Genomic DNA, 27349 nt, shown 5'->3' on the forward strand with positions numbered 1-27349 from the left:
ACTGTTGCCTCCTGCACAGCAAGTCCAGTCACATTCTGATATGCAGTAGAGGGTATGACCTCGATAAACAGCACAGAAACTCTAAATTTGCTACACCACCTTGATAAGCTACCAATTTTTTCCTTCCTCTCCTAAACAGCTACCCTCATGCACCTTGGTAGAAATGTGGTCACACTTCTGACCGCAAAGTCCTTGGGCCCAGCCTGTGAGAGTGCAGTGTTGGAATTCCAGTGTGGGGAGAGCTCTAGGTGCTGTCCAAAGTGCTGAATTCCTCTACAGGAGCACCTTGTACCGCTGCCCACACTGCAAACAGCTGGGGTCTGCAGGTCTCTCTGCCTCACACTGCTCACTGACAAGAAAGGAGCCAAATGGTACCAAGACTGCACAATATAAGATTAGCAGTAGCTAAACCTAAACAGGAGATACTTTTACCTGTGCTGTGTGTTATGTTTCATGTTGTTGCTGTGTGAAAATCTTAAAAATTCAATTATGTTGCATCTGTACTTCCATCTGACAACGTAACCTCTCAGGGATCACATTATACTCTGTGAAGAGAGAAAAATATTTGACTGCTTGGGCTACGCCATGGGATAAAATGCAAAATGCATTCATGAAGCAAAAATATTAACATTTTATACTTAATGCTTATTTTGATTGTTGATGAATATGTTGATACATTTTTTCAACAGTGTTTTCAACAGTCCAAATCCAAAACATATTCCATTTAGAATGATATAAAATTGAGAAAAACTGCAAATACTCATATTTGAAAGGGTGAAACGGGCTGAAGTTTGATATTTTACTTAAATGATTAATTGGTTATCAAAATTAAAGTTAATTTTCTGTTGCTTGAATCATGTTATTAAATAACTGTTCTCTGAAGTATCACTGATGGCTTTAAGATAAAAACGGGGCCAAACAACACACTTGGCCAAAAGGTCGATGACTACAACCATGCCATACCATTCCTTTCTCTTTCTAAACATCTCAGAGTCCTCTACTACTCTCCTAATGGCTACGGAAGGGCTGGCTTAAAAGGCCTCCCCTGGTCTCAAACAGACTGTGGGCTATTACAAACGCAGTCTCCCTTCAACTGGCAGTAATCTGGAAGGGGCCGTGCAGCAGAAACAAGGCTAACCGCAGAGCAAAGAGGAATGTTTCGTAAGTCTTTTGATGTATGTTGTGTAATGTACTTGCAATTATTTGAACGTCTCTAGGTAAAATGCCTTTTTTCTGCACTTCAGCCAAAAGCTCCTTGATGATTTATCATTCCTTAGTGGCTTTCAGAGAAACAGCCAAGAAGGTTGTCAGATCAGTTTGGCAACAAACTTCATTGCATTGTTTCTGATCTAAACAGCAACTCCAGCGGTTGCTTGCAGTGTCAGAGGTTCCTCGGAGAGATTTATAAAGTAGGTAAAGTCTGGTAACAGTAAGAAGAACTGTAATCAGTTTTGATGAATTATGAGTAATTAGTAAATAATTAGTTAAATTGTGGTGCACTGTATGTACAACAACAAACAAATATGTAAAACTTTCTGCAAAATCAAGCTACAACAGTTTTAAATCTGGTGACACACCAAATGAAGAAGTACATTTTGTACATATTTAGTACTTACAATAAAAAGAATAAGAATTGCAGACTAGGGCTGCAACTAACGATTATTTTCCTTATCGTTTCATCTGCCAACTGATGGTTTAGTCTATAAAATGTTTTTAAATGTTTTTAAAAGACCCTCATTACAAATTTCCAGAGCTCAAATTGCTTCTTTTGTCCAACCAACAGTCCAAAATAGCAAATCCTGACATTTAAGGAAGCAGCAAATATATTACATTTTTGCTTGAAACATGACTGAAACAATTAATCAATTATCAATATAGTTGACGATCAATGTTCTTTTGATTGACTAATCGACTAATAATTGCTGCTCTATTGCAGACATACCTACAGGCGTGTCCACCAAAAACAGAAGTAATTTTTTAATAAAATTTACATCTGCAGCTACAAAGTACAACAAAAAAGTGGAAATTCAGAGGAAACTAAATACGCATCCGACATGAGAGAAGAAAATATAGTATGGCCTATGTCATTTTACCTGACCAAACATAGTTGCATAAAGGAGAACAGTAAAATGTACTTATCTGTTGGCATTTGACTATTGCCTAATTTTATGGAGCTTTTTAAGCATTTAAAAAGTAATTTTCATTAAGTACTTTAAATAAACTGCTTATATGCAGTCATTTGCAGCTGCTTTTCATTTAATTTCCTCTTATTTCTTCAGAGGGACTTTCTGCACCTCTTATTCTAGTCTCAGGGGCATTTTCAACATTCAAAGAAATTTTCACCCAAAGCCACTGTTAATTTCCTATCTTGGCACTGGTGCTGCAGAGCTAATACCACGGCCACAGGTTTGCCCCTGTGGGGACTGACTCACAACCACTTGCTGCTTTGGTTAGCAGCAGAGCTGTGCCACACCAGCTTGCGGTAACGTTCTGCTGCCCTCACCTTACACGCATGCATATGCACGCAAACACTCAGTGACCGGCCACATAATAAAAATACACAACACGCTCACACTGCCCTCCACCCTCACACATACACTGTTAAAAACACATTTGCAAGTAGACGAACAAACAGAGCGTCACTGTAATGTTTAAAACAGGATAAAGGCAGTTTCCAGAGAAAGGGTGGTTCCCTGAGCCTTAGATGCATGCCCATTTTTGGGCCCATTGAGTTGTGCTGCTCATGGGGAAAATGATGATGATGGGGCTTGTACTGGTTGTCACCCCCTGGTGGGTCTGGCACTGCCAAGGCTCTGCCTGGCCAAAATGAAAGCCAATTACACAAGCCATGGAACTGTGGCGTTCAAGACCCTCTTTTTTCCTTGTGCAATGAACCAAATAAGACATCGGAAATCAGATTTTTAGCACTTCAAATATGTTGCTGCTGGTTATAAATATCTAAGTGTAGGGAGCATTCAATCTCCCTCTTTCTTATTCAATCCAAATGAAATTATATTATGTGTGATGAATAATGAAATAAAAAATGTAAAAACTAAAATCACAGTTATTCACTCCATATAAACCTAGCATTATACTTGTACTGCAGTAAAACTCATTTTCGGGTTACAATTCAGTGAGTGCACTGAACAAAACATATTTACTAATCTAACCATAACCAGGCAACTGCATATTTTAACAACAATGCTCTGTTGTCTTGTGTTGAAAGTTGTGTGTGCAACAACATAATTGTACTCCCATGCCCTCAAGAAAGAAAGGCCCTGCTTTGCTGAACAGCCGTGTGGTTGATGATATGCGGAGGAGAAAAAGCACCCTTAACAGCAGCAGAAAGCCCTACAGAGGCTGGCCCCAGAGTCCTGACAGCCCTCCAGGAGGAACCACCCTGGGATAGCCTCGCTAGCTGCCAGTGGAAAATTGGAGTGACCAGAAAAACCTCAATGAACTTGGAAACATCCAGGAGAGAAGAATGGGGGAATATTAAACCAGATGTCTAATGGAGTTTAGTGGCAAGTGTCTGCTACACTATCCAAGAAAGTAGGGAAGAAGAAGATCAGCCCTGCTTCACTCAGAACAGATACAAGGGTTAATAAACAAGCCTGTTAAATCCATGTGTCAGGGACCAAACCCAGAGATGTAGTGAAGGCTACTGACTTGGCCTTCACATTAACTGACCACACCACTTGCTGCAATGCACGTCGTGTATTTTGACCATCTGCCCGAAAGTAGGACGCAAAAAGAAATCTCTGGATGTAGTGGCTCGCCGCTAAGACGGCAATCTGTGTTTAGAGCCGGAGGCAGGCACACCGCTAGACAAATTTCACATGACACAGCACAGGAGATTTACAACCGACGACACTATACAGCCAGTGCTGGTGTAGTATAGGCTAGCTGATGGAGTGACACTCCCGCTGACCTCAACAGGCCTCGCTTCCTTCACCATTTACAGGCTATGGTTAGGCTATGTTGCTGACAAGAGAGGAAAGGGAGAAGATATACTCAAAGGGACTTAAACAAGGGCCTGTGGGAAGGGCACGCCGATTTTGTTGTGTGTCTATCCCATCAGATGTTGGGTTGAAATGTAAACTGAAGGATAGAGTTTTCTAGCCAGTGAGATACTAAATGGGCAACAAACAGCGCCATAATACATCTTATACCTTACTTTCCGTATACTATTACAGGTTACTATTATAGGTTACTATAAAGCTACTGACAACCTGAGTCAGATTCCTTGTTTGTGTCAGCAAAACGTAATTCTGATTCTGGCAATTAGGGTTGCACCAACACATAAGAGGGTATGTGGCCAAAGCAGTGAAGCACGCAGACATAGAGCTGTAAGAGCACTGCAGAACAGATACGACTTAATTACTGCAAAGGTGGGGAGGACCTGACATAGTAAGAGGATAGGAGATGAAAAGGGCTGGAGAGAAGTAGTTTAAGCTGGAATCCTGGTCAGGGGCTTGGCAAATAAGAGGAAAACACACACACACAAAGACACACAAACCGGCAGAGCCCAGCAGTGCAGTTGAATGGCTTCTCTACACAAGACAAGCCTGTTGGTGGAGCAGTGAAGGGGAAAGCTTTTTAAAGGCCCCCTCATCCCGGACATGCACTCACACCCCAGGGACAGAGAAGGATTGGATTGCATAAGAAATTACATCTCAACCACACAACGATACCGTGGAGTTTTAGAGCTTTATGTCCATTAGGGACATCCTGTCACAGACAAATGGCACTAGAGTGAACAAAGGGAAAAGTGTCACCTGCTGGTGGCCAGGGGTCTTTACACTTGTGGTGATATTCACTGACAGTATATTACAGACTCTTTTCATCAAGAGGACAAAGCTTACTCTTTGTCTCAATTACCAGCCTACTATATGGAAAGGAAGATAACCTAAGTTGTTAAGATTACTCTTTCTGGACCCGCATGTAGATTTGCTGACTTTAAACTAAATGTTGTTGAAATTTTTTCTACCAATTCCCCATTCTCTATCTTGCTGCACTTCCAAATAAACTGAAAATCCTAAAGTCAAGAAAGTGCTTCAAACTCTTGATTTAAAAAAAGCAAAAACCACACATGAAAGTACAAGATAAATTCAAAATATTAAACATATCACCGAAAAGAGTGAATCATATAGAAATGTCATATACTTTCATGCTTTTTCAACACTGAATATAAGTTCATGTACGGTGATTTTTTTTCATGCTGTAAATATATAATAAAGTTATTACGCCCAAAATACTTAAAAAACAAGCTCTAACCAAAACTGTACCGGCACTGGGACTGTGACTCCAGGGCCCCATGGAAGGGGAAGAAAGTTGGAGGAAAACCCCTTGCTTTGTATACCAATCACTGAACTGACTAATGCGCTCTCTACTACTGTTTTCCGTTCCGCTTTATGTACCGTTGCTATGAACATATGCTCCCAGCAAATTATAGACAAAGTTGTGGTCCGTGAGGTTTGCAGCTTGAGGAATTAGCACAGTCGTGTTCCTGTACAATAAAATAATATTGTTTTACCAGAACTAGGCTCCACATTCTCAGTGTACTCACATCATGGAGCTGGGGAAGTGACACGCTTTGGCACACCACTTACTGTAGGGTCCTGAGTTTGATTCATATAATAACGAGGGCTTAGAGAAGTAAAGCTAAAACAATTATGAGGGTATTTAACGTTGCTGGTATTAAATGCTGAGAATCTAAGTAAGCTGCCTCCCAGGCATAGAAAATTGGGCTGGCAGAAAACATCTCAAAAGCATCCTTTTTCTTCCCTGATCTCCCTGAGGTGGAGATAAAGCTTTTTGACTGAATACCGAGACTTGCTAAAACAGGCACAAATCCTTCTTCCCACCCTTTCATCCTAATAATGAGAACGAATCAGGACCTCACCTGCTCAGATCGGGAAATGTAGGCCTGTATGTGCTGTACATGGTAATCATCAAGTTCATTTGAGGACGGTGTTGAGGATTTTCCTCTATTTCAATCCCATTTGACTTTGTTTCATCTTCAATGGAAACATATTTACTGAGATATATATCAATCCCACATCATATCATTGAAGATATCATTATCATCATCACTATAATCAGCGAGTCAAATATGCCACTGATGACATGTTTCCTTTCTCATTACAAAAGAAACCTCCAGACCTAACATTTCCATATTCGTTGATATTCATCTAACCCTCAAATAAAGCTCCAGGTCTCTTAACCTCCTCCCCCTCCTGCTAGTGTCTCTTTGCTGCAAAACCCACTAACTCTCCATCTCTCTGCGCTCTCACCTAAGTGGGCCAGTAGCGGTGTGATTGTTGGCACATGTAAATGTCCAGTGGCGGCCCTGCGTGTAGAGAATACAGTGATCGGCCTGGGATTGTGTGGAACAAAGCGCCCTGTGAGATTACAGTTGATCCTCTAGCATCCTGTTTCCTCCTGCGTCTAGCAGCACTGGCAGACACAGACAGACGCAGATCCCACCGATAACACAGTGCCGCTGAGAGGGGAGGGGCGATTGACACACACGTACACACACACAGGGGCCCGAGGGCCAGGGCCCAGAACGACCCCGGGCCACGTCAGCAGACAGTCGGTGGGTGGGCAGGAGAGAGAGAGTGAGAAAGGGGTGAGGAAAAGGAGAGGGACCCCAGGTCCCGACACACCCACGCAGTCTGAGACAGAGCTGATGAATGAACAAGCAAAGGGGCCTGGCCATGATAGCGCTGTTTGGTCGCGTAGGACGAGAGGCCCCACCCTAGATACAGACAGATGTTGTGGGCAGGGGATGTGAGGCGAAACACAGGGAGAAAAAGAGTAAGCGATGACCTTTACCAAGACGTGATGACCACAGCCCACACACTGTAGAACAACAAAACATCAGACTCCCCTATCTGATAAAGTTAGGGGAAAGATCCTACACATTGGGACACACACATATATACGGCTGCTCTGTTTTCTCTGGACTTACATAGAGGAGGGCAGAGAGGATTACGGCTACCCACATGATGATGGGCTGAAAAATAGGTCTTTTATCCACCACCGTTCCACCATAACACAATGCACGCATCATTTCCATTCTGTTATCCACATGGTATCAAGTACTTGGCTGCCTGGGAGTGAATCTCAAGTTTTGCTGGTAGCTTGGCAGAACAATATATCAGAGATATTTTTTGCGGTAGCTGCCTTGATATAGCGTTCTTTTACGATCTAAATGGGATAAGAGCATAAGAGAATTGGGTGAATGATTACATATCTGAGCTGATAACCACAATTTGCCTAAAGAGTGTACAACCAACAAGAAACTAATCCCACAAAGGCAAAACCTTGGAGGCAGTGAGATGATTGATGGAATTTTGGGAGGGTTCACCCGTGTCAAAGTATCTATTGTGCTCTTAAAAAAACCCAGTTTTGAAGAATGACTTTTTGACTGTATTTATTAAGCTACTCCTGGGTATAACACTCATAGCTAACTGACTAAGCTCATGTGTCAAACAAGGTCCCTTTATAGTTTCTTCAAGCAAGGATATAACAGTGAAGCTTCACTCCCTAATGATGATGAAATGTGTTGAGTTTATAGATTAATTATTTCTTTTTTAAATTTTGAAGAATCAGTGTGTGAATCAGTGACCATATAGGGGGCTACAGTTACAATGTATGAATTACATATTTGCTTTCAAGAAAAGAATGTTTATCCTTTAGTTGATATTTAACTTCTATGTCTGCTTTTAAGACGGCATCACCACATGATTTAAAAGGAGTTTGTTGAAAAAGTTCAGCTGGTCGAAATTAATATTTCAACTCGCATTTTCTTTTACTTTGTCAAAATGAGGAAACAAAGCACAAATGGAACCACATGGTCATTTGAATAGATTTTCTTGTCCGTTCATTATTAGCCTTAGGTTGGACTGTGATGTTGTACTTGCATTCTGCAGGGATATGATTTCACCACAAATGACCATCAACTGATTCCGAGAAGGGGAAGGAGCGCCGCCAATGCATTTATAATCTGAAAGTATTTTGTTGTCCTCAAACCAGGAGCTTGTAGTGCAGCGTATGAGAAATCCTAGCTATGTGGGAGAAAGCAAATTGATGGCTACTTTAAGCCTTCAACAACCAATGCAAATGATCATAAATGCAAGGATCATAATCATTAATTACGATTGTACTGCCACTGTAATTTTTTTTATTCCCTCTGATTAAATCATTGTGACTCATAGATTTTTGCCAGTGAAAACTGCTGTAAGACCATTGCGCTCAGTTAAAACATTAGTAAAGTGATCTAAAATTCTAAATGAAGTGTCTTCAATATTGATTATCATATAAAAGCCATAACCATCACCAATTGTTTTATGAGTGATATTAACTATAACTAAGAATGTAAAAATATATACTAAGCATAGATTTACTTTTGTTTTTCAGACTAGCTTAAGTCATAAAATCCTGTTCATCTCTTGTCTCTGACACACTGCATCCAAAATAAAAGCACTCCAAAACCTTCAATCTTTGATCAAACTCAGCTTTTTTTTAAAGGGTGTGGAATGTAAAACACTAAGCTAAAATTCAAAAATGTCTATCAACCACATCCTCTTTGCACTTATCCCCCTCCACTGTTTAACCTGGGGATACAAAAACCGACCTTAGCACTGACTGTCTGGCTCTATCTGTCTGTCGTGACCTTTCCCCTCCTCTGAGAGGGAGCTCCACTCCAAGGTGTCCTGCACCTCCAGCTCCTGATCAAGTATGTGCCTGTCCGGGAGTTCTTTCCACACAAGTGGTTTTCAATGAACCTGCTGACTTAAACATCCTTTATCTGACTAGACACTGGTTTGGCCCCTGCAGCCCTGCAGTGCTGGCAGGTGGATCGCCCACATTCTGAGCTTCCAAAGGGAGATGGGTGAACAAGGGAAAATACAGACATGAACACAGCCTCTATTCTCCAAGCACCCTTTAGTCTGAGTATCCACATTTTGTTTTTGGTAACTATTCAGACAGACAATTCTTACTGTTTCCGTATCCTGTTATTCTAAAGAGTTTCTAGCCATGAAGCACAGCTTGGGGCAACAACTTGGTGCCTATCTAAGGTAAATGAGAGAGAGAGAGACAGAGAGAGACAGAGAGAGAGAGAGCAAGAGAGAGAAAATGAAGATAAAGCAAAGGGGAGAGAGATATGATGTAGGTCACAGAACAAAACAGATATTTCCTTGCATCTTTTCTGAAAAAATCTTTTTGTGTCAATGTACCATGAATAAAACAATGTCTTACCTGAAATTCTACTTAAGCATGCAATTCTACCTTACTGGGAGTCTACAGAGAAATTGGTGTTTGGCACTGCTAAAAATAATTCAGATCAGTATTCCTTCTGCAGCAAAAGGCTCACCTGCTCAAGTGCTGCATCTATTCTTGTGCAATGAGTCAGAGACAGCATGATTGAACTTTTGTAATATTTCACTGCCAGCACAACAAGAAAGCTCTTTCAGATGAAAAGCATGAATCAGGACGGTGACAAACTGGCTAGAAAGTCAAACAGAGAGTAACCGGAGCAGACCATTTTATGACAAGGAGGCCAGTGTTAGCCTTTGATGCTGAGTGTAGCCATTGAAAGGTGTCCATTTTCAAGGTCTAATCACCGACATCAAGTGCATTGCGATTTGAACAGAGCTGTAAGATGTTCATAAGCAGGTCTTTTAAGTGAAGGGCATCTCCATTACAGGTGGTTAACCAAAGGAATGTCAATGGTACACAAGATGAGGCCTTTTTCAGTCAAGTCAAAACATTAACGAAGGAAAAAAGTAAAAATGTCCAGTAATAGTGGAATTAATAGAATACCCGCAACAGGAAAATAAAGTGTGCTAGTTCGATACTGTTTGTGTGTTAAAGTTGAGGCATGGGGCAAAGAAACAAACTAGAGGGATCTAAAACAGGTTTATAAAAACCACATTGGGCTTTTGATGCACTTTACGCATGGGTGAACACACTTAAATATGCGTAATAAAATGGCATCAACCAATCATGATTCATCCAGAAACCCGGCCAAGTATAATGATTGGAGGACTGACCACGTTTGCCATTCTTTTCCTGACCCCCCCTCCTTTCCTCCTGACTCGCTGATGGATTTGTCTCTAATTTTATTATTACTTCTTAATAGACTGCAACAAGCCACTCAATAACACCCATTTCTGTTAGCGCAGGATAATTCGTTCCACATTTTTACAGACTGAAGGTACCAACTCATGCCAACACCATAGCAGGGCACAAGGGGAGAACTGCTAAATCTGCTTTTGCAGAGGAAACAGACACACTTAAATTGCCAGTTTCAAATCTCACTGCGAGTTTATGGTGTTGTTCTCCAATTTGTCAGTTAAAGTATAATAAAGGAACCCATGCTCTTTGCAAAACAGAGAAAGTTGAGGGATAAAGCTGCAATAAGAATGGGGATGCTTTCATTTTTCCATCAATTCATCTACCCTGAGGTCTTGTGTTCAGCAGTGTCAGGCAACAGGGAAGATGCCAGAAAAAGCCATCTTCTGAATATACTTTTCTGTTGACAGTAGAAGAGTGAAATAAATATCAAATGACCAGCTTTTGAAACAGAATCACCTCTGCTGAATGAAGATATCTCTTGCTATGTAATGCTCAATAACCCAACTATCAGTGTGAGCTCTCTTGGAAAGCAAATGTAATACCATGGAGCAACTCCAAAACAGAAAGACTGCCTCCAAGAGCAGGCAGCACAGAGAGAATGCATTAGACTTGCGGTCGGCTGATCTTTAGTTCTTGAAAAAATGCCGACATCTCCTCCCTCCAGTCCAAAACTAAGACTGGATCACAGAGCGGGGGGAAAGGTTTAGTGTTCATAATTTGGGGGATTTGAATGAAAAACTTAAATGGGAGCGGAACGGGAATAGCTTTTTCCCTGTTCTTGATTATGATGATGTGGGAATTTGCAGATTGGAACATTTTGTTGAAAGAGTGTATTCCATGATTTCATGCCATCCAAAAAAATTCCATAATACACACAGACATGGTCAGAAAACATGGTTACATCTTCAATCATGAGCAACAAACACTGGAAACTATCACAACTTCAAATGTCGTGTGCGAGTTGATGGCAGTTTGACAATAAGGTGTTGAGAGAAAACGCTAAATCGGCCACTTTTCCACAGTGTCTAACTGGCAGCGGAGTTCTGCAGTAGCTGTGGTGTCTGTGGTCTCCCACGATGACCTAGTGGGACACTGCTATACTGAACAAGCACTGTCAGAACCCAAGCAACAGCCTTCCCACCTACAGCAACGGAGAACTTGATCTCACTGTCTCAAGATGCAACGTCCAAACACACACCTGAATCCTATCACTTAATGCTAAAGTGTGGGACAGAACAGACACAATGTTTAACTTTTGTTATGTTTTAACAATTATATATCCCCATGCAAATAAAATAAATAATTTTGAATGTACTGAGAAGAAAATGCTTAAACATAAATTAAAGGCACAATTTATTACCCAGATCCGATTTTTTTGATTGTTCACATTATTTTTAAATGTGGCCCACATCAGACTCCAGTGTGAACTGACCCTGGCCTGAAAGAGACCTGCATGCACAAAAGAATAATACAATGTCACATGCAGTACGTTATCGTACGGAAGTAAACATGGAGGCCACAGAGGTTAGCTCGTACTTGCTATTTTGATGTGAGACGTTTTTCATTGTCCTCTCCCTTTTCATCCCAGGGTCACAATTCTCCCAATTTATGACAATTTATGCCCTTTTCATTGCATTCATTTCTGGCAATGTACATCACCTATAAGCCCTACTCTCTTTCTCTACTGTTTCTGTCCCGACAAGTAGTATGCACGTGATGCAGAATTGTGACGATGGTCGCTGAGTGATATCAGAGTCGCATGAATCCCAATCTGACTGTCCAGACTTAGATCGCATTTCAAAAAATCTGACCTGTATCTGATTTGACCACATATGAAAGAGGCCCAAATCCAAACTGGAAAAGATCAGATTTCATGTGATTTGGGTCACTTTGGTCTGCAGTCTGAACGCAGCCTAAGAATGCTAAGGCTAATACAGTCATCATTTAAGGATCTGCACATAAAAATATGTATGACACTGCAGGATGAGCTCATTCAACCCTAAAGAAGTGCAGTGGATGTTAAAATTTAACCTGATTTCTACCCAATAGTCCATTTCTTGTGTGCATGTAAGTATGTGAGTAGAGAGATCAGTGAAGCTGTAGAGTAACATTTTAGATATATATTAAAACATGGGTCACAATACATAACCATTGTTCTATTTCATATAGGATTCACCCTCCAAATTTAATCACACACAGCAAGTCCAATGTGAGCAATCACTGGTTTAAAACAAGTTTAACAAGATTATCTATGCCAGTTATACAACAGTGAGTATTGCTTTTAAAAACCACACTCTTCTGGTGTATTGCCACGGTTGTGTACGCTTGCATGTTGATAATGCAGATGATTATGATGAGCATTTCAAGTGCTTTCACCTTTTCCTCTTCCAATTAAGTGGAAGATCATAAATATGATTATACTACTGATTTGTACTGCACAGAATAGCCCTAATGTGCTTCCCACATCAATCAGATCTCATAATAATCTATAGTAGTAATGGTCAAAACATAAAAAATTTAGACCTTTGTTCTATCACAGATTTTTTTTCAAATCTACGGTAGCATCAGTGATGTGCGATTACTTTTTTTACATATCTGAGTGTGTGTGGTGTCCCTGGAATATGCTGTCAAGTCCTGAACAGTATGGCAGTTGAAATCAATCATCAGTAATCTATTTTTTTCATTAATTTAAAATGTGCAATATCAAACAACAAATGTCATAACTCACTCATCAGGTAACGTTAACATACCTGTGTGACCTGAAAAACATGACAAATCCGAGAAGATATTTTTATTTCATGTTTCCAGAATGAGACAAAGCCCAATGGTAAGAGCAGTTCTCAATTCAATTCAGTACAACTTTATTTTCTGTACAACTGTCTAGTTGGAGTTGTGGGTGGTTGTTCTTGTTTCGATCAATAAAAAGAACTCTAGCGTTCCCCACAATGCTATAGAAATATTGCTATCCAGCGAGTCCAAGCCTTGCACAATATTTTTGTTCATCAATAAATAATTTAAACGTAACTTTAGATGGTGTGGTCCTTGTAAGTGAAGTTCTTGATCGCTGGTGATTTTCTTAAATTCATCAAAAATCATCTTTAAAAATCTTTCATGGGAACCCTAAGCAAAGTCAAGTTCCACGTTGGTCTACAAGAAGACGTCATTGGAATACTTTATTGAGAAGGCCACCAAGTCCCATCATTATTGGACAATCATGGCAGGCCCAGTAGTCATCACTCTCTGACCAAAACTGGACAGTCATGTGCTCAGTGCGGGCGCATGAAGCTTGTATTTGTGTAGATCCACTATGGAAACCAAACAAGAAGAGCAAAGGCAAGCACGAAATTCAGATGATGCTATTATGGGATGTTGATGTCGCATCGCCAACGCAAGTGGATGAGCCCCAAAAGTGTTGAAGGGCCTCAACCTGATTGAACACATACATGTAACTTTGCATACAAAAATGCATAGTAGACAAACAGATGCTTCTGATGAATCCGTGTCTAATATGGTTCCTAAATCTCTACGCCCTTGAAAAGGTCATAAAAGCACACACCAAAAGGAGTAGGAAACGGGATGTTAAGTGTTGAAGAAAACAACAGAGCTCCATTACAAAAGAAAGCGCCACATTCACAACAAAGAAAAAATGCTTTTGGAGAGGGAGCTGGAGCTAATTCAGCTACTCCTTAAGAGGAGTGATTGTTAACAGAGCCACTGGATTAAATGCACAGCCCAACCGCAACGTAATGGCAACAAAGCATCTTCTAAATGAAAGGAAATATATAAAAGTCCCTGTAAAACAAAAGCGATGCAAACGAGGTTTGCGGAATGCCAAGCCTCTTAAACAAAAGCATCGTAAATGTAAATGTTTGTCTGCTTAACATCTTTTTCTGCATGTATGTGCACACTCTCATGAATGAGCCAGACATGGACACAACCAATTTTGCCCGATTAACAACAGATGTGTCCATCTATTTTGGTTCGACAAGCGTTCTCTGCAATAACACCATTAGCTGTCTCCTCATTTGCGATATCATTTTTCAACCATACGTTTTCCCCATTAGGGCTCCAATGCCTTTCGGTAGCTTTTCCATAACTTTGGCATAGCCAGCAATGGTCGACATTCTGCTAACCAACAGACTCATTGCAGAACCTACATCAACAGAAACTAGAGCACACTGGAGAAATACAACATTGTCAATTGAAAAGAGGACAACTAAGATGGCCTGGAATCGGCAGTATATGAAGTCCTCTTGAGCAATGCCAACACGAATGGTTATACAATAGAGAGTCAAAGAGACTGTGTGTTGCTGGTTTGAGTTTTGACTGTGTGATGTGTGCAGCTTGGGTTTGGCTTGTGAAGAGCCATATTTCATGGGGCTCAGAGGGTCGGGGCTGGTACCACATTTTTGATAGTCTTTTTGTACTGTTTCATAAAACTGAGACAATAGGATGGCTTGAAACACACATTATGTAACTTCTCTTCCCCCTTCAATAGGAAAGTCACTGGTATTCATATTCAATTCATTATCATTACCAAATGACCGCTGCTTTGTATCTCGCATACAAACATCGAAATTGTAATCCCTTTTTTGTAATGTGTTCAGTGTTAAATTATTAATTTAATGATCTGCTATAAACAACACACACACACTTGTGAAGATCTATCAGATAACATTCACACTCCCAAGCAATGACCTTGTCCGGACATAACATTCCAAACCTTAACCTCGTGAACCTAGATATTCCCGTTAAATTACCCTTTAAGCAGCTTCACAGTTGCAAAAACATGATTCCATACTGCACAGCACCTTATAGAGAGTATATTTAGCTTTCAGTTGGCACCAGTGCGTCACTGAAGAAGTATTATGCTTAAACTGAAGACACATTCAAGTCCAACATGCCATTTTTATATCTGCAACATCAAGTAAGATGAATGTTAAATTTAATGTGACATTTGGGAGACTTCTGGGAGCTCTGGGATCCAAAAACTCTTCTCTGCATGTGGACTGTTTTTTAGTGTTTTGGTTGATTGCAAATTTGTCTGAGAATTTGCACTACTAATGTATAATATCAATCAAGACTGGTCCCGTATTAATGCCTATTTTTGTGGCCATTTGCTATCCCTAAATTGAGCTATGTTTAATTAAATTATCACAACCTAATTAACACAAAGAAACAGGGGTCCAATTTTTGCTCCAGGCTTCATCAGCAGGTTAATCCGGCCATGTCTAAGAGTTTGAACAAAACTCTGCTATATAAAATCATGATCTACCCACCCAGTCCTTTAGGGTAGGAGAAGTTAAACCTAAATGAAAGCAATACCCCAAAACTAACCTTGGAATTTACATAAGCCTGAATTCAATCCAAGTTCTAACTGAAAAAGGTCCGACAAAACTTGTTCATTAAAGAAGTGATTACTGGCAGAAATTAAATCACTTTGCAAAACATGTCCTTCCTCCAACAGCTAAAGCTCAAATAGGTTCTCTCATGAGAAGCACCTTATAGGGGCACACATACAAATGCACACACAAGCCCTTTCCCTTCTGTGATAGAACCCAGACTGACCTACTCGCAGCTCCTGACCGAAGACTGTCCTTTCTCCCAGCGCGGAACAGTTCCAGCGTCCATATCGAAACTGGTATTGACACTCATTGATGCCCATCTGGGCGCCTTCACCTACAACGATGATGGCGTCTGGGCGACTCTGGCAGATGGCCCGCTGGCGAGGTGCCAGCCCGGGAATCTTGTTGCAGATGATGTTGGCACCCAGAGCCACCACTGAGGACAGGGCCCTGCCAAAGTAAGAGAAACACACACACATTCATTCATACACACGCATCAGTGGACACACACAAACACAAACATACACACACACACAGAATCAGTTAGAACTTCCAAAAGATGGTCAGACTGACTCAGTTATGTGAGACTCTCCACAACAGGATTCAATTCAACCAGTGACTGATGCATGTTCCGTAGTGAAGTGAAAGCTGTACTGCAAGAAAGTATTGCTCCTTAATGGATTATAGGTCAATCAAAATGTGAAAACTTAATCCAACATAAAACATAAAAACCATATAGGAAAACTTGCTACCATAGCCCAGAGAGAAATAACAAGATGCTTATTTGACTACTGACAACAACATTCCATATTGGTTTGGATGATGAGACACTGAGTAATGATCTGGGGGTTTTGTGTTAATTGTTAGGTAAGATGTGGCGTGAATAGTTGCCAGACAGTATATACACTTGCTGAGTGTCTTGTGATGTAAATTCAGGGTTAAATGTTTAACCATATGTCACACAAAATATTATTCCTTATGATTTGTGTAATTAAGCATTTGAAAGTGTAAAGTGCTGCCTATAAATTTCACCAGAGACTGCTTTTACTTTAGACACATCCTAAGACTGGTTTGCATGGAGCATATTTAGGGTTTTCAACACTAGTCACCTTAATTTGTAGAGTATTTATGTGCTGCAAAGTGAATGTTACACCTCTCACATGTTACACTTCTCAGTTCTCCTCGGGAAGACTTATTACTATCTGATCACTCAGTGTGATAATATCGAAACACATGTTAAAGATGGCTTTGTAACCACTGAGAAAGCCAAAACAGATTACAGCTGAACAACGTGCTGACTTTCTCCACGACTCTGTTTATAGCTCTCAAAACCATGTAGATACATACTTTTCAAACATGTCAGGGACAGGGAGCTATAAATGAGCGTGGAGGCAAATGGCAGCTTTGAAGTATGACGTCGACCTCCAAAGGCTTCACCACAAACGGAGCAAACTAACGCAGGCAAGTTGTGTGTCAGCGAAAAGCGAAGGCGGCGTAAGAGGAGTGAAAAGGAAGAATGGGTGAGGGGAAAGACAGTGAGGAGAAGAAACAGAGACAACAATTTCTGTGGATTCTAAGTCACAGCACAGTGATTTTGGTAGGAGACCCCTGACTAAGAATGATATGGTCATTGATTAGATATCGCTCTCGGACAGTCACGTTCCCTTTCTGCTGGTTGCTTAAGTTGCCCTACAAAGACAGAAAAATATCTCAATTTTAAATGCATAAGTTCAAATAAATCGTAAATGCAGTGAGATGAGTATAATTTACCAGACTGAGGACTACACACAAGCTCTTGGTCTTCTCAATGCAGTTAGAGGAACGTACTACAATATATAAAAGGGAAAATGCCATTGTGTACGGTTGACTTAACCCGCTCTAAAAAATACCACAACAGGTAGCTGACCTAAGAAGATTTTTTTCAATCACAGAAAACATGTTAAGATGTGTTTTTCTAATAAAGAAAAAACATAAGCAAGATCTTAACAAGACAAAAAGCATCCTTAATTTTGCTCTGCAAAATGCTTGACACTGTCAACTGAAGGCTGTAACTTCCAAAACATGAAACAACTAAAACTAATTACAACTCCTTTAAGAAAACAAAGTGCATTCAGTATCTGCAGTAAACACTCACGCCAGATGCTGCTTTGGGACCCTCTTTACTCTGTCTGCTGTTAAACAGGCTTGAACTCTGACCCTCTATGACCCTCTGCTGTACATATGGCTGTTCATGGCTACAATGATGATGTCTGTACAAACCAAAAGGTCATGTCCATTAAGATAATAATAATGGTCAACTGGAGAAATTCACAGTGTTGCATAATAAATGGTATGGGTTAATAGAACAGTTTTTTTTATATAAATCCTAAGGCAATAAAATACATTTGAGTAATTTATAGGCTATCTGATATTACAGAGCACTGCTTAAAAGCTAATACAACAGCACTGTAATGTTTTCAAGTCTGACAAACAGAACTCCTTACAACTTCCCCTCCTCGCTCTTTCTAATGTCATTCACCTGCTAACTGACAGAATCACAGTCTACCACCACAGGCAACCCAAACGTTAAACGTTAAAAAACAAACAGAGAATCCCAGAGCCAAGCTTTTTAAATCCCTGAAATCATCAAAGTGCACAAATGCGATTCTGTTTATAGATCGTATACTCTGTGTGCAAGCCAGCAGCTTGGGGACAGCTCATCCACGGTCAAAGATCTACCATCGGATAGGCTGCCAACAGAAACTCTGACAACACTTGAAAATGTCACAGGATTTCTCTTTTAAGATACTGCAGTTGGCTATCAATAAATGCCGTGTTTATACTAAACATGGTGCAGGATTTCATGCATCAGATATTACAGTAATGATCTAATGTATTGGTGTGTGCAGTGTTTGATCACTGGTGTCATTCTACATTAATACAGCTGTGGAAAAGAGATGAAGTCATTTTATTTTGTTAATTACTAAGCAACAGATGGCAGTTTAGCATTGCACAGATACTGTAGAGTGCATTCCTAAAACTGTAAGCAAACCTGTAAAATTTGGGGGCCACATTAGTGTTGTGTGTTCTTCCAAAATGTTATGTTTGATTGAACATTAATAAATTGGTTGTGCACAAGGGCTTTGACACCTTCAACTTCATTTCTACACTTAGAGGTGACACAAATCCTTTTTCTTAATCATTTGATTTTTTTAATTTTTGACAAAACATGGGTTACTGTCTCTGTTATATTAATCACAAAATGTGTGGTGTAACTGAAAGAAAAATACATTACACTTAACATCCAACATTAAATGTCAGAGAAATAGAGGCCTCTGTCAGTTAGACTTCACAGTAAATTAATTTCTTTGTAATAACGTAATTGAAATAATCAAATCGGTACCCGTGTGAGATTCCATCACAGGGTAGTTTGGCCTTAAGAGAAACTATAATCTACATCATGGCATACAGTGTGATCACAGCCACCTACTCCATCACATGGAACACTTTGAACCTAACTGACAGACTATTAAGCTCTCAGGCATGCATCTTCTACCGAGGAATGCACTCACAAAAATGCCTGAGACACAACTTAAGTAAGTAAGTAAGTGAATAAATGCTCTTCTTTTTCCAAGAGCAGGAAATTAACTGTTTTTAGTGCTGAATATGATTTTCCTATTTTGCTAGTCATTTACAAATGTAAGAGCTTAAGATGAACAGCGCACTGAAGGTGTTTAGTTCAAAACAAAATCCTGTTTACATCTGTTTTAAACTATAAACTATAGCTATAAACAGTCCAAAATATGGTGAAAATGGTCAGAATATTGCCATTGGAACAATAAGTGTGAAATTCCTGGATATCGGAGTGTGAGGTGTGCAATGGCCCAAAAGCTCTACATGGTCAGAGTCTTTTGCTGAAGGCTTGTTTGCCACCCACAGGTCTACAAATTTTACAGTTTAACATGCCAAAACAAAATCAGTTGTCTAGCTTTGAGGCATTGTATTATTTTGAATCCATACTGAAATGTTCTCCTTTAAATACATTTTCTGGTTAATGCTTAACATAATACATACTTTAATAATCAAAACAAACAATAGTATGTAGTTTTAATGTGCAAGCCATCTCTATATTTAGCAGTGTAGCCCACAGAAAACCAAAAACCACATCTATTTCAGCATCAGGTTTGGGGTCTCCGGGTAGCAGAGGAAGGAGCGATGGGTGAGTAATTATTTTGGAAGCTTTAAGAAAGCCAGTGTTTTACAAGAGAAATTCTCCTTTATTTAATTATACCGTCAATCACGTGCATGTTGCAGGCAGATATTTCAAGATGTGGGTTCAAATGATAGTATCGATATACTGAGAATTAACCAGAGATGAGGTACTGCACAGAGATAATATTTCACACACTCTGACAGGTTAACTGTGCTCGCGTGAGTAGAGACTGTCCTTATTGTGTTAAATTCTCCTCACAGCAAAAAGTCTCAGCATCCAATTGTCTTGAACATCTCTGCCACTCTGTGGCCAAAATGATCCATGTAGCAGTTAGCAAAATGTTTTGTTTTTCTATAAATATTTGCAATACGACAGCTAGATACAAACCATCACTGCGTAAGACGTGCTCCTCCACCTGAAGACGGCACATTAGCGAGTTCAGGTTTTCACCTAATTAGTTTAATACCACGTGGATCATTTTCCCGGCGATGTTTCCACTGATGAGTTTTCTCTACAGAATTTTTGCTTGTATAACATTAGTTTGTGTGAAAAATACTCTAGGTTTAAATCCCATTTACTGCGTAATTTGAAGTTTTGCTACGCCTGTGTCCTTGCATTTTGATAACACAACATAAATAACTTAATATAAAGCTCCAATCTGTGAATTCGGAGAACCTAAGAAATGCTTCTCAGAACCGGCGTTTAATAATTAGGAAAAAGGAAATGTAGCCCGTTTTCCGGTAAGGAAAGCTGCACGAGAGCAAAACCAAACCTGTGCGTCTTTGTGTTGCTGAGGATGAGCGCGCACACTCTCTGAAGTTAATTAAGGACCCTGTTAATTGGCTCAAACTTACAGGTAGCTGCCACTCGTCAGGATCAGGAAGATCTGTGGATAATAGACTGACAGCAGTACACTGCGCGACGAGAAGATGATCATGATGACATTGAGCAAATAGCCACGTTCGGACTGAGTGAGACGTCGCGGACAGGATGAAAAAACTCCCTTAATTCCCGGTTTTAAGTCCCTTTCACCCAAAATCAAAAAGAGGTGCCGTGCGTCTCCTTGTCTTTGATGCGGTGGCTCTACGCAGCTCCAAGCTCCCAGGGCCGTGTGTGCGCTGAGATTGGCTCTGTCATCTCTCAGCGGCGGAGGCTGTTACACAGTACTGTGGGTTCCCGAGCCGGAATGATGATGGTTTTAGGGATTTTGCATGGCAGAAAAGTGCCTCTCTCCACTCTCATGAGAGTCGTGACTGCCATTGGGCAGGGAGAGATACTGCTATCCGCCCACTTTGCCACAACGGGACAATAGTGACACTGATCCGATCCCCGTTGGACACGCAGGAGTTTTCATTCATCATCACACCCCGCTCCTACACCACCACCACTACCACCACCAACCCACCCCACCATCCAGCCAAAAACAAACAAACATAGACGCTCGCTACTTCAGCCTCACACCACCGTCACAGCTCCACGTGCAAAAAATCTGAAAATTTCTTTGGAAGGATGTGTCGGTCTCAATCTGAACGTCGCTGTCATAAACGCACAAAAGTACTTTAATCTCATTTCTGTGGGAAAGTGAGCATAGAGCGTCACCAGTCTGCTGAAAAGAAATTTCCTTGTATCTCCTACGATATTATAGTATTCTTGGGAACTATACAGTAGTATTCCTTCTGGTAACACGTTTTCCTACAATATCTCCTTAGAGACATAAAGCATGTTTGTGGTACTCAAATATGACTTTAAGTAGCCTTATTATTTCCCTTGGTAACACTATAATATTCGCGTCTACAATAGTTCAGCTCTGTCTACCTTTCTGGTGCGCTCTGATGGTATTTCATGGCCGTCATCCTATACCATTCAAATCTTGATCAATTTCTTAGAAAATAAAATATATTTTTGCGACCCTATTTAGATCGTTTAATAATCTCCTCAGAGTATAGGACTGCTAAAGGTGGAGGTATAAAAAATAGCACTCCTGTTGCCCGAGATTGGATCTGAGCAGAGAAATAAAATACTAGGGGAGATTTTTTCGCTGAGCTTAGTGAGTGGAGGGCTTTTATCGCCTCAGCATCGTGACTCTCACTCAACACCTGCAGGCTCCAGTCATTGTAAATGAAGAGGGTACCGTGAAAGATTTAGCCAGAGTAAGAGGATGGAAGGAATGAGCTAACTACTCTGGCTTGGTAAACACGGAGAGAGGTGACTTTCCACTCATATTGGAGCTACTGTCATGTGATATGAGCATCTGTCAGTTACACGCTTCACTCCACATGAGGTTCTCACAGGGAGGGCTTACGCTTTTTTGTTTGGTTCATTGTAGCTGCAGGAATCTCCGAAATAATATCAGTACAGTCGTATGGGCTTTATCATAATGTGGCAGCTTATATTTCAGTTATTAATTTCGTGTTCAGTTGCAAAAATTTAAGAAAGCAGATGTAGTGGCGCATGAAAAGGTGCCTAGCCAGTATTGATGAATACACTGTTTTAGTGTTATATGGGTTTTCCTCCACTGCATCATCATTTGCCAGCTATGCATTGTTGCAAACATACTTGTAAAACCGCAGACCCCTGGGGCTTATTACAAGTTAAGCAATTAGTAGGCTATAATAGTATAATAGTAGATTAAGGGACGTCGCCATCAAATAAAAAATGTTTTAATTTGAATATGCATTTCATAAATAGAGAATGTTTACAGCATTAACCTTCACATGTAGGTATGCAGCCTGGACAAAAATACAAAACAACAGCAAAATCCCCCCACATGGATATTCAGAGACATTATTCGTCGTGATTCTAACGTGTGTCTACCTGGGGGTCCTAACATGATGCATCATGCTTGAGAGGCACTGCGGTAGGGCAGCAGAGAAAGAATGATAGAAGTCCTTCTGTGTTTATGCATCAAGGTGAGGTATTGCAAAACAGGTAAAAACTCAGTCTGGGCAATGGAATGTGGAAATACAACTCAGTCTGCCGCTATTAATGAAGGTATGCAGGGGTGAGCTGGATCTGGAGCAGAGACAGCGGCTCAAATTATCTTGTGAGACAAAGGAACAGGAGTCTCGTATGAACTAAATAGCCCTCTGACAGCGAATACTAATCGATCATCATGTCTGTTGGCATGAAACCTGATCTGCCACTTTTACGCACGACACATTCCCTAGGTTCAGGCGTTTGGATATCATGATTAAAATCGAATTTTTTAATACACCTGCTGAAACCAGATTTTTCAGAACACGCTTAAAGTCTGAGGTCAGAGGGCAGCCGGTGCTTTCCTGTAAAGAGTTTAATTGCCAGAGAGTTGCAGTGAATTTGATCTTCAGGTTTGCGCATGTAAAGAAAGCAGTCTATGCACGTAATCACAGGTAATAAAAACTCACCCAATTCTGAGGTATATGACGCCAAAACACAGGAACACGTAGAGACTCCACTTTCGGAGGGGTTTGTGCATGATCGTTACCACTTTGTCCAGAGGCCATGTACTGTAAGTGGTTACGCTTTCCGTTCACATTGGCAGGTTTCCTAACCCTTCCAGATGCACGTAAACCGCCTATTTTCCGCGACTTGAAGCTGAAGCGCACTTGAAATTTTCGACCGTGGGAAATCCATGGTCCAGCAATACAGGTGAGATGCTGATGACGACCTGAAAGGTGGTTAAGAACTCCAAAATGAAACTTGAGAGAGGGTCGGACTTGAAAGGTGAATGAGTTCTTGGAGGAAGTGCCTCCTATTCGTCCTTACCTTCACGGTAGAGCCTAATTAACAATTCCCATTTGCTGCGCCTTGCAGGTAGAAAAAATACTTGCACTTACTGCAGTGCCAACACTGTAGGTTTTGTTGTATTTAAAGTTTTTTTAGGCTACATCGCTCGCTGTTTCGATTCTCTGGAGACATCTTAAACATGTTACTAACTTACAACAGCCAGGTACTCTAATACAGGTAACAAAAGGGCTACACGCCTCCTCCTCCTCCTCCTCCAGCATGGATATGCAGGGAATGGGACGGGCTTCCAGTCTGAGCTCAACACGTGTATTTGTTGTACAGAAAACTAAAAGGAATGAAATGAAAAGGCCTTTTATAGGCCTGCAACCGGGGCTAGACGGGTGCTTGTCTATTGCAACATTGGGCATTGCCCCACCAGTGTGGGCTCCCCGGATGGTCTCCACCACAACAGTAAGTCCCATAAAGCCAAACAGACGAGGAATGGCTTTCCAGCTGTATGAATAAAATTTACCATTGCATGACTAATAATGACTAATAATAATGATCTGGCGTCAAGATAAATATTTGTCAGTGAGGTGCTGTCAGTCACTTTGATTAACAGTGCAATGCATGAACAAAACATCAATATTCTCATCACTTGGGTTTGAGTCATGATGTGAATTTTGAGCAGATGGTCAGAATACAATCATCCCCTTTCAGAGTTTTTATTTGACAATGAAGACTCCCTCTGGTGGCTACAAAACACAGCTGAACTGATCTGGTTAAACATACAGAAATACACCTCTTGGGGCTCCTGTATGACATTTCAAAATCCAGAGTGAAACAGTGGGCGCTCTGCAGAACAGTTTTAAGTTGTAATCTGTAAATCTGAAATCAAACTAATAGGGAGCTTCAGAAGTAGATTATGCAATGAAAGTAATGTAAGGGAATTCTTTTTCATTTTACACACACTCCACACAATTAAAATCACCCTCTTGATATTTTGTGATAAGCTTCAAATTTAAGTTCAGTTGTGGGTTTTTTCCAGAATGTTGAGTTTATTTAATTACCACCTACTTTTTAAATAAAATGTCACTACATTTGAAGAGTTATTGAGAAGAAAGTCTAATATTTTGTGAAGATTGTAATAAAGGTGATGTTATTTTGACAAGACCACTTTTTCAGTGACACAACATAAATATTATATGTTATATTTATTTTTCGGCAACAAACTTTACTTTTCTCCTCTGCCTGGCTCGTCAAACATCTAAGAAACCCCATTGTCTTCTCTCTAAATTTTATGGTATTAGTTCAATTTCTTAAAAGAACACATAAACCATCAGTTCGGTATATTTCCAAAAAAACTGCATGAAAAACGGCTAACGTGTTGTAATAATGATGGCATAAACTAAAATTACAGACATGAGCTATCTGAGCACAGAGACTGCCGGGCTGTTGTTGACCACGAGAAACAGACAAAACCACAGAGACCTTTGTTTCAAGACATCCCTGCATTGTGGTTTCAAGGCCTTTTCCTTCAAAACATGCCCATCAAAATTCCAGATGGGTTTTAGAAATAATGAAAGTCAACATGCGGGTCCAGGGTGACATAAAAAAGACATGTATTTGATGTCTACCATGTAACAGATGGTCTTGTTTGTCTTCAAATGTACATAGCTCATCGTCAAGGCCTGGGTGGGGATGGTCCTGTTTAGTTTAATTAAAATGTTCAAAGAGCCAACACTTTTTTATGAAAGCAGGATCAAGACCAGGAACAGTGTGCGTCAGCGTTATTTGTCACCCGCCATTGTCATTATGAACATGTCACACACATTTATGCTCGATTGTTGTCGGCGCACACATTCCTGTGCACGCTAACACACATTATCTGTCTCTATGTGTCCACACATACATGCATACAGATTCACAAATCAAACCATAGACACAAGCATTGCGGACCCACACAGAGACTCTCACACACACTGTAGCACTTGGGTGGTATATGGAAGATATTGTGACACACTGTTTATTTAACTTCAAAAAGCCGAGGCAGGGATGAGAGCATTTGGGTCAGCAAGGACATATCAATCTGAGTAAGTCATACGCCACATCAGTGCTTGTACTTTATACTACATTACAGGCCATTGTATTTGAATACTTCCTCTTACAGTCTACTGAAAGGCAGTCGCTGTCCTCCTTGCTCCGTACTTACCCTCTTCTCAGTCTGCTCTATTACTTTAGCAACTGTCGGCCAAACTTTTTCAAGATTGCACCATTGTGTATCTGTTCCTTTTCATCTGCATGTACTCTTCCCAAAGTGTAGAGGGGAAAATGTTGGGAAGGAAGGGAAAAAAAGAAGGGGATCATATTTTGGCAAGCATGGGATGATATGTCGCACTGTCTTTTTGAATATTATTAAGTACTCTTGACCGACAACTAAATAAGAAAACCCACCGGCTGCCCATGTGTTTGCATGGGAGCTGGTTCAGCTGGAAACAGTGAGAGGGCTGAAATGCAGAGCGTGCCAAACCATGGAGTGGCGTCTGGGGCTGGGTCCACCACATCTACACTGGGCCCCAGGCAAGAGGGGGGAAACGGCTATTATGCACTCGCAAAGTCCCCCTCTCCATCTCCATCAGCATCTCCTTCTAACTATGTTCTTCTTGATCTTAACACTTCCAACCATTAACCAATCAGATTTAGTTTGACAACACCTCATCCTCTGGGGCTGCTGCTGTGAAAGGTAGCACCCAGAGGAAAAGGACTCACAGAGGTACACTGAGAGAAAGTGACCTTTGAGACCTGGATGTCAAATATCTCCTCTTACATCTGACTGTGAGGTCAGAGGTTAAACCAACTCTACCAGTCCTCCCATCCTGACCACTGGGTTTGACCTTTTCCTCTGTCCTTTTCAGTCACAGCTGTGGATAGGGAAACAATGTGTGATCTGATTAATTCCTCACCATGCTCGTTGATTTATCAGATCCTTTGTTGCTCATTTGCAAGCAGAGCTGCAGGGCTCGGTCCACGTGTATCCCAGCCTTCTTCTTACTGGCTGATTAGCCCAGGCTGAAATGCTGCGCCATGCCCTCCCAATGGAAAGCAGGTTTTCTGAGGGTTGGCCTCACTAGTGTCTGATACCACTTGGGGAGCTTGTATAAAGTTTGAACTGAAACTCAAAGGGAGAGCAATGTTTTTTCTCATGTTAAAACCTTCAAACACTAATTTGCAATGTTGCAAGTTTAAATAGGGCTCGCTTCTTAGCAAGGCCGCTAGCCAAACTGTCATGGGTGTTTTCCTGATCAGGCCAGGGCTCCGAGACAGAACAGGGAGGCAGGATCAATTTACCCAAATCTGACAGTCTGGGACACCATGCCAAAGCTGTAGCCTCTATTCAAGAGCACACTCTGTAAAATGAATGAAATGGTTTAGAGGAAAGAAAAGACTCCAGTTTCAAGTTGGAGAGGCCTGAGAATGACTGAGATTAGGATTTGTTGCTACTGTGCCATGTGTCTAGACCTGGCTCATGAGTATATGAGTGTGACTGTAGTTGGGTATGTATGTTTTCACAGAAGTAATATAATATACACTTAATAATTATGTATGTGATAGTTCAGAAGGAATACAGCATAACAACAGATCCTAGTGCCACCATCAGCAATATTTGCTTTGTTTTTCTGACTTTATGTCTTCTGCTCAACAGTTTTGCATGAAGTACAATCAGAAAAATATGTCTGTACACTTCAATTCATTCTAATTATTTATAATCCATTGTTGAATTTATGATTTCCAAAAGCATGTTTTGATGAATCTTTCCTTCCCAAATGTCAAACAATAGACTGAATAACCAGAATAGTGAGTTGATGCTCTGTGGGGTGTTAAACTGAAGTTATATCATTTCCAGAGATCACAATACCATCAATGGTTGTACCCTCGTCCACATTTTGATATGTAAAAC

The 27349-nt window shown here is 40.6% G+C and overlaps 1 protein-coding gene across 2 annotated transcripts in view; it reads right to left on the minus strand.

Annotated features, from left to right (window-relative positions):
• wnt7bb (wingless-type MMTV integration site family, member 7Bb) overlaps nt 1-23626 on the minus strand; it is a 33441-nt gene extending 9815 nt beyond the window's left edge. The window contains exons 1-2 of one of the 2 annotated variants that reach the window (XM_038707105.1): nt 23070-23626; nt 15718-15944 (exon numbers count right to left, since the gene is read on the minus strand). In XM_038707105.1, coding sequence (XP_038563033.1) covers nt 15718-15944; nt 23070-23140 — 298 coding nt within the window. In that variant the 5' untranslated portion in view covers nt 23141-23626. Of the gene's footprint in view, nt 1-15717; nt 15945-20540; nt 21025-23069 lie in introns of those variants that run through there. The other variant, XM_038707104.1, reaches the window with a different exon arrangement.
• Between the last annotated feature and the right edge of the window lie 3723 nt (nt 23627-27349).

This window comes from Micropterus salmoides, unplaced genomic scaffold (assembly GCF_014851395.1).
Source record: "Micropterus salmoides isolate LMB-PRFRI ecotype aquatic unplaced genomic scaffold, ASM1485139v1 Ms_hic_scaffold_8, whole genome shotgun sequence".
Classification (NCBI taxonomy): domain Eukaryota; kingdom Metazoa; phylum Chordata; class Actinopteri; order Centrarchiformes; family Centrarchidae; genus Micropterus; species Micropterus salmoides.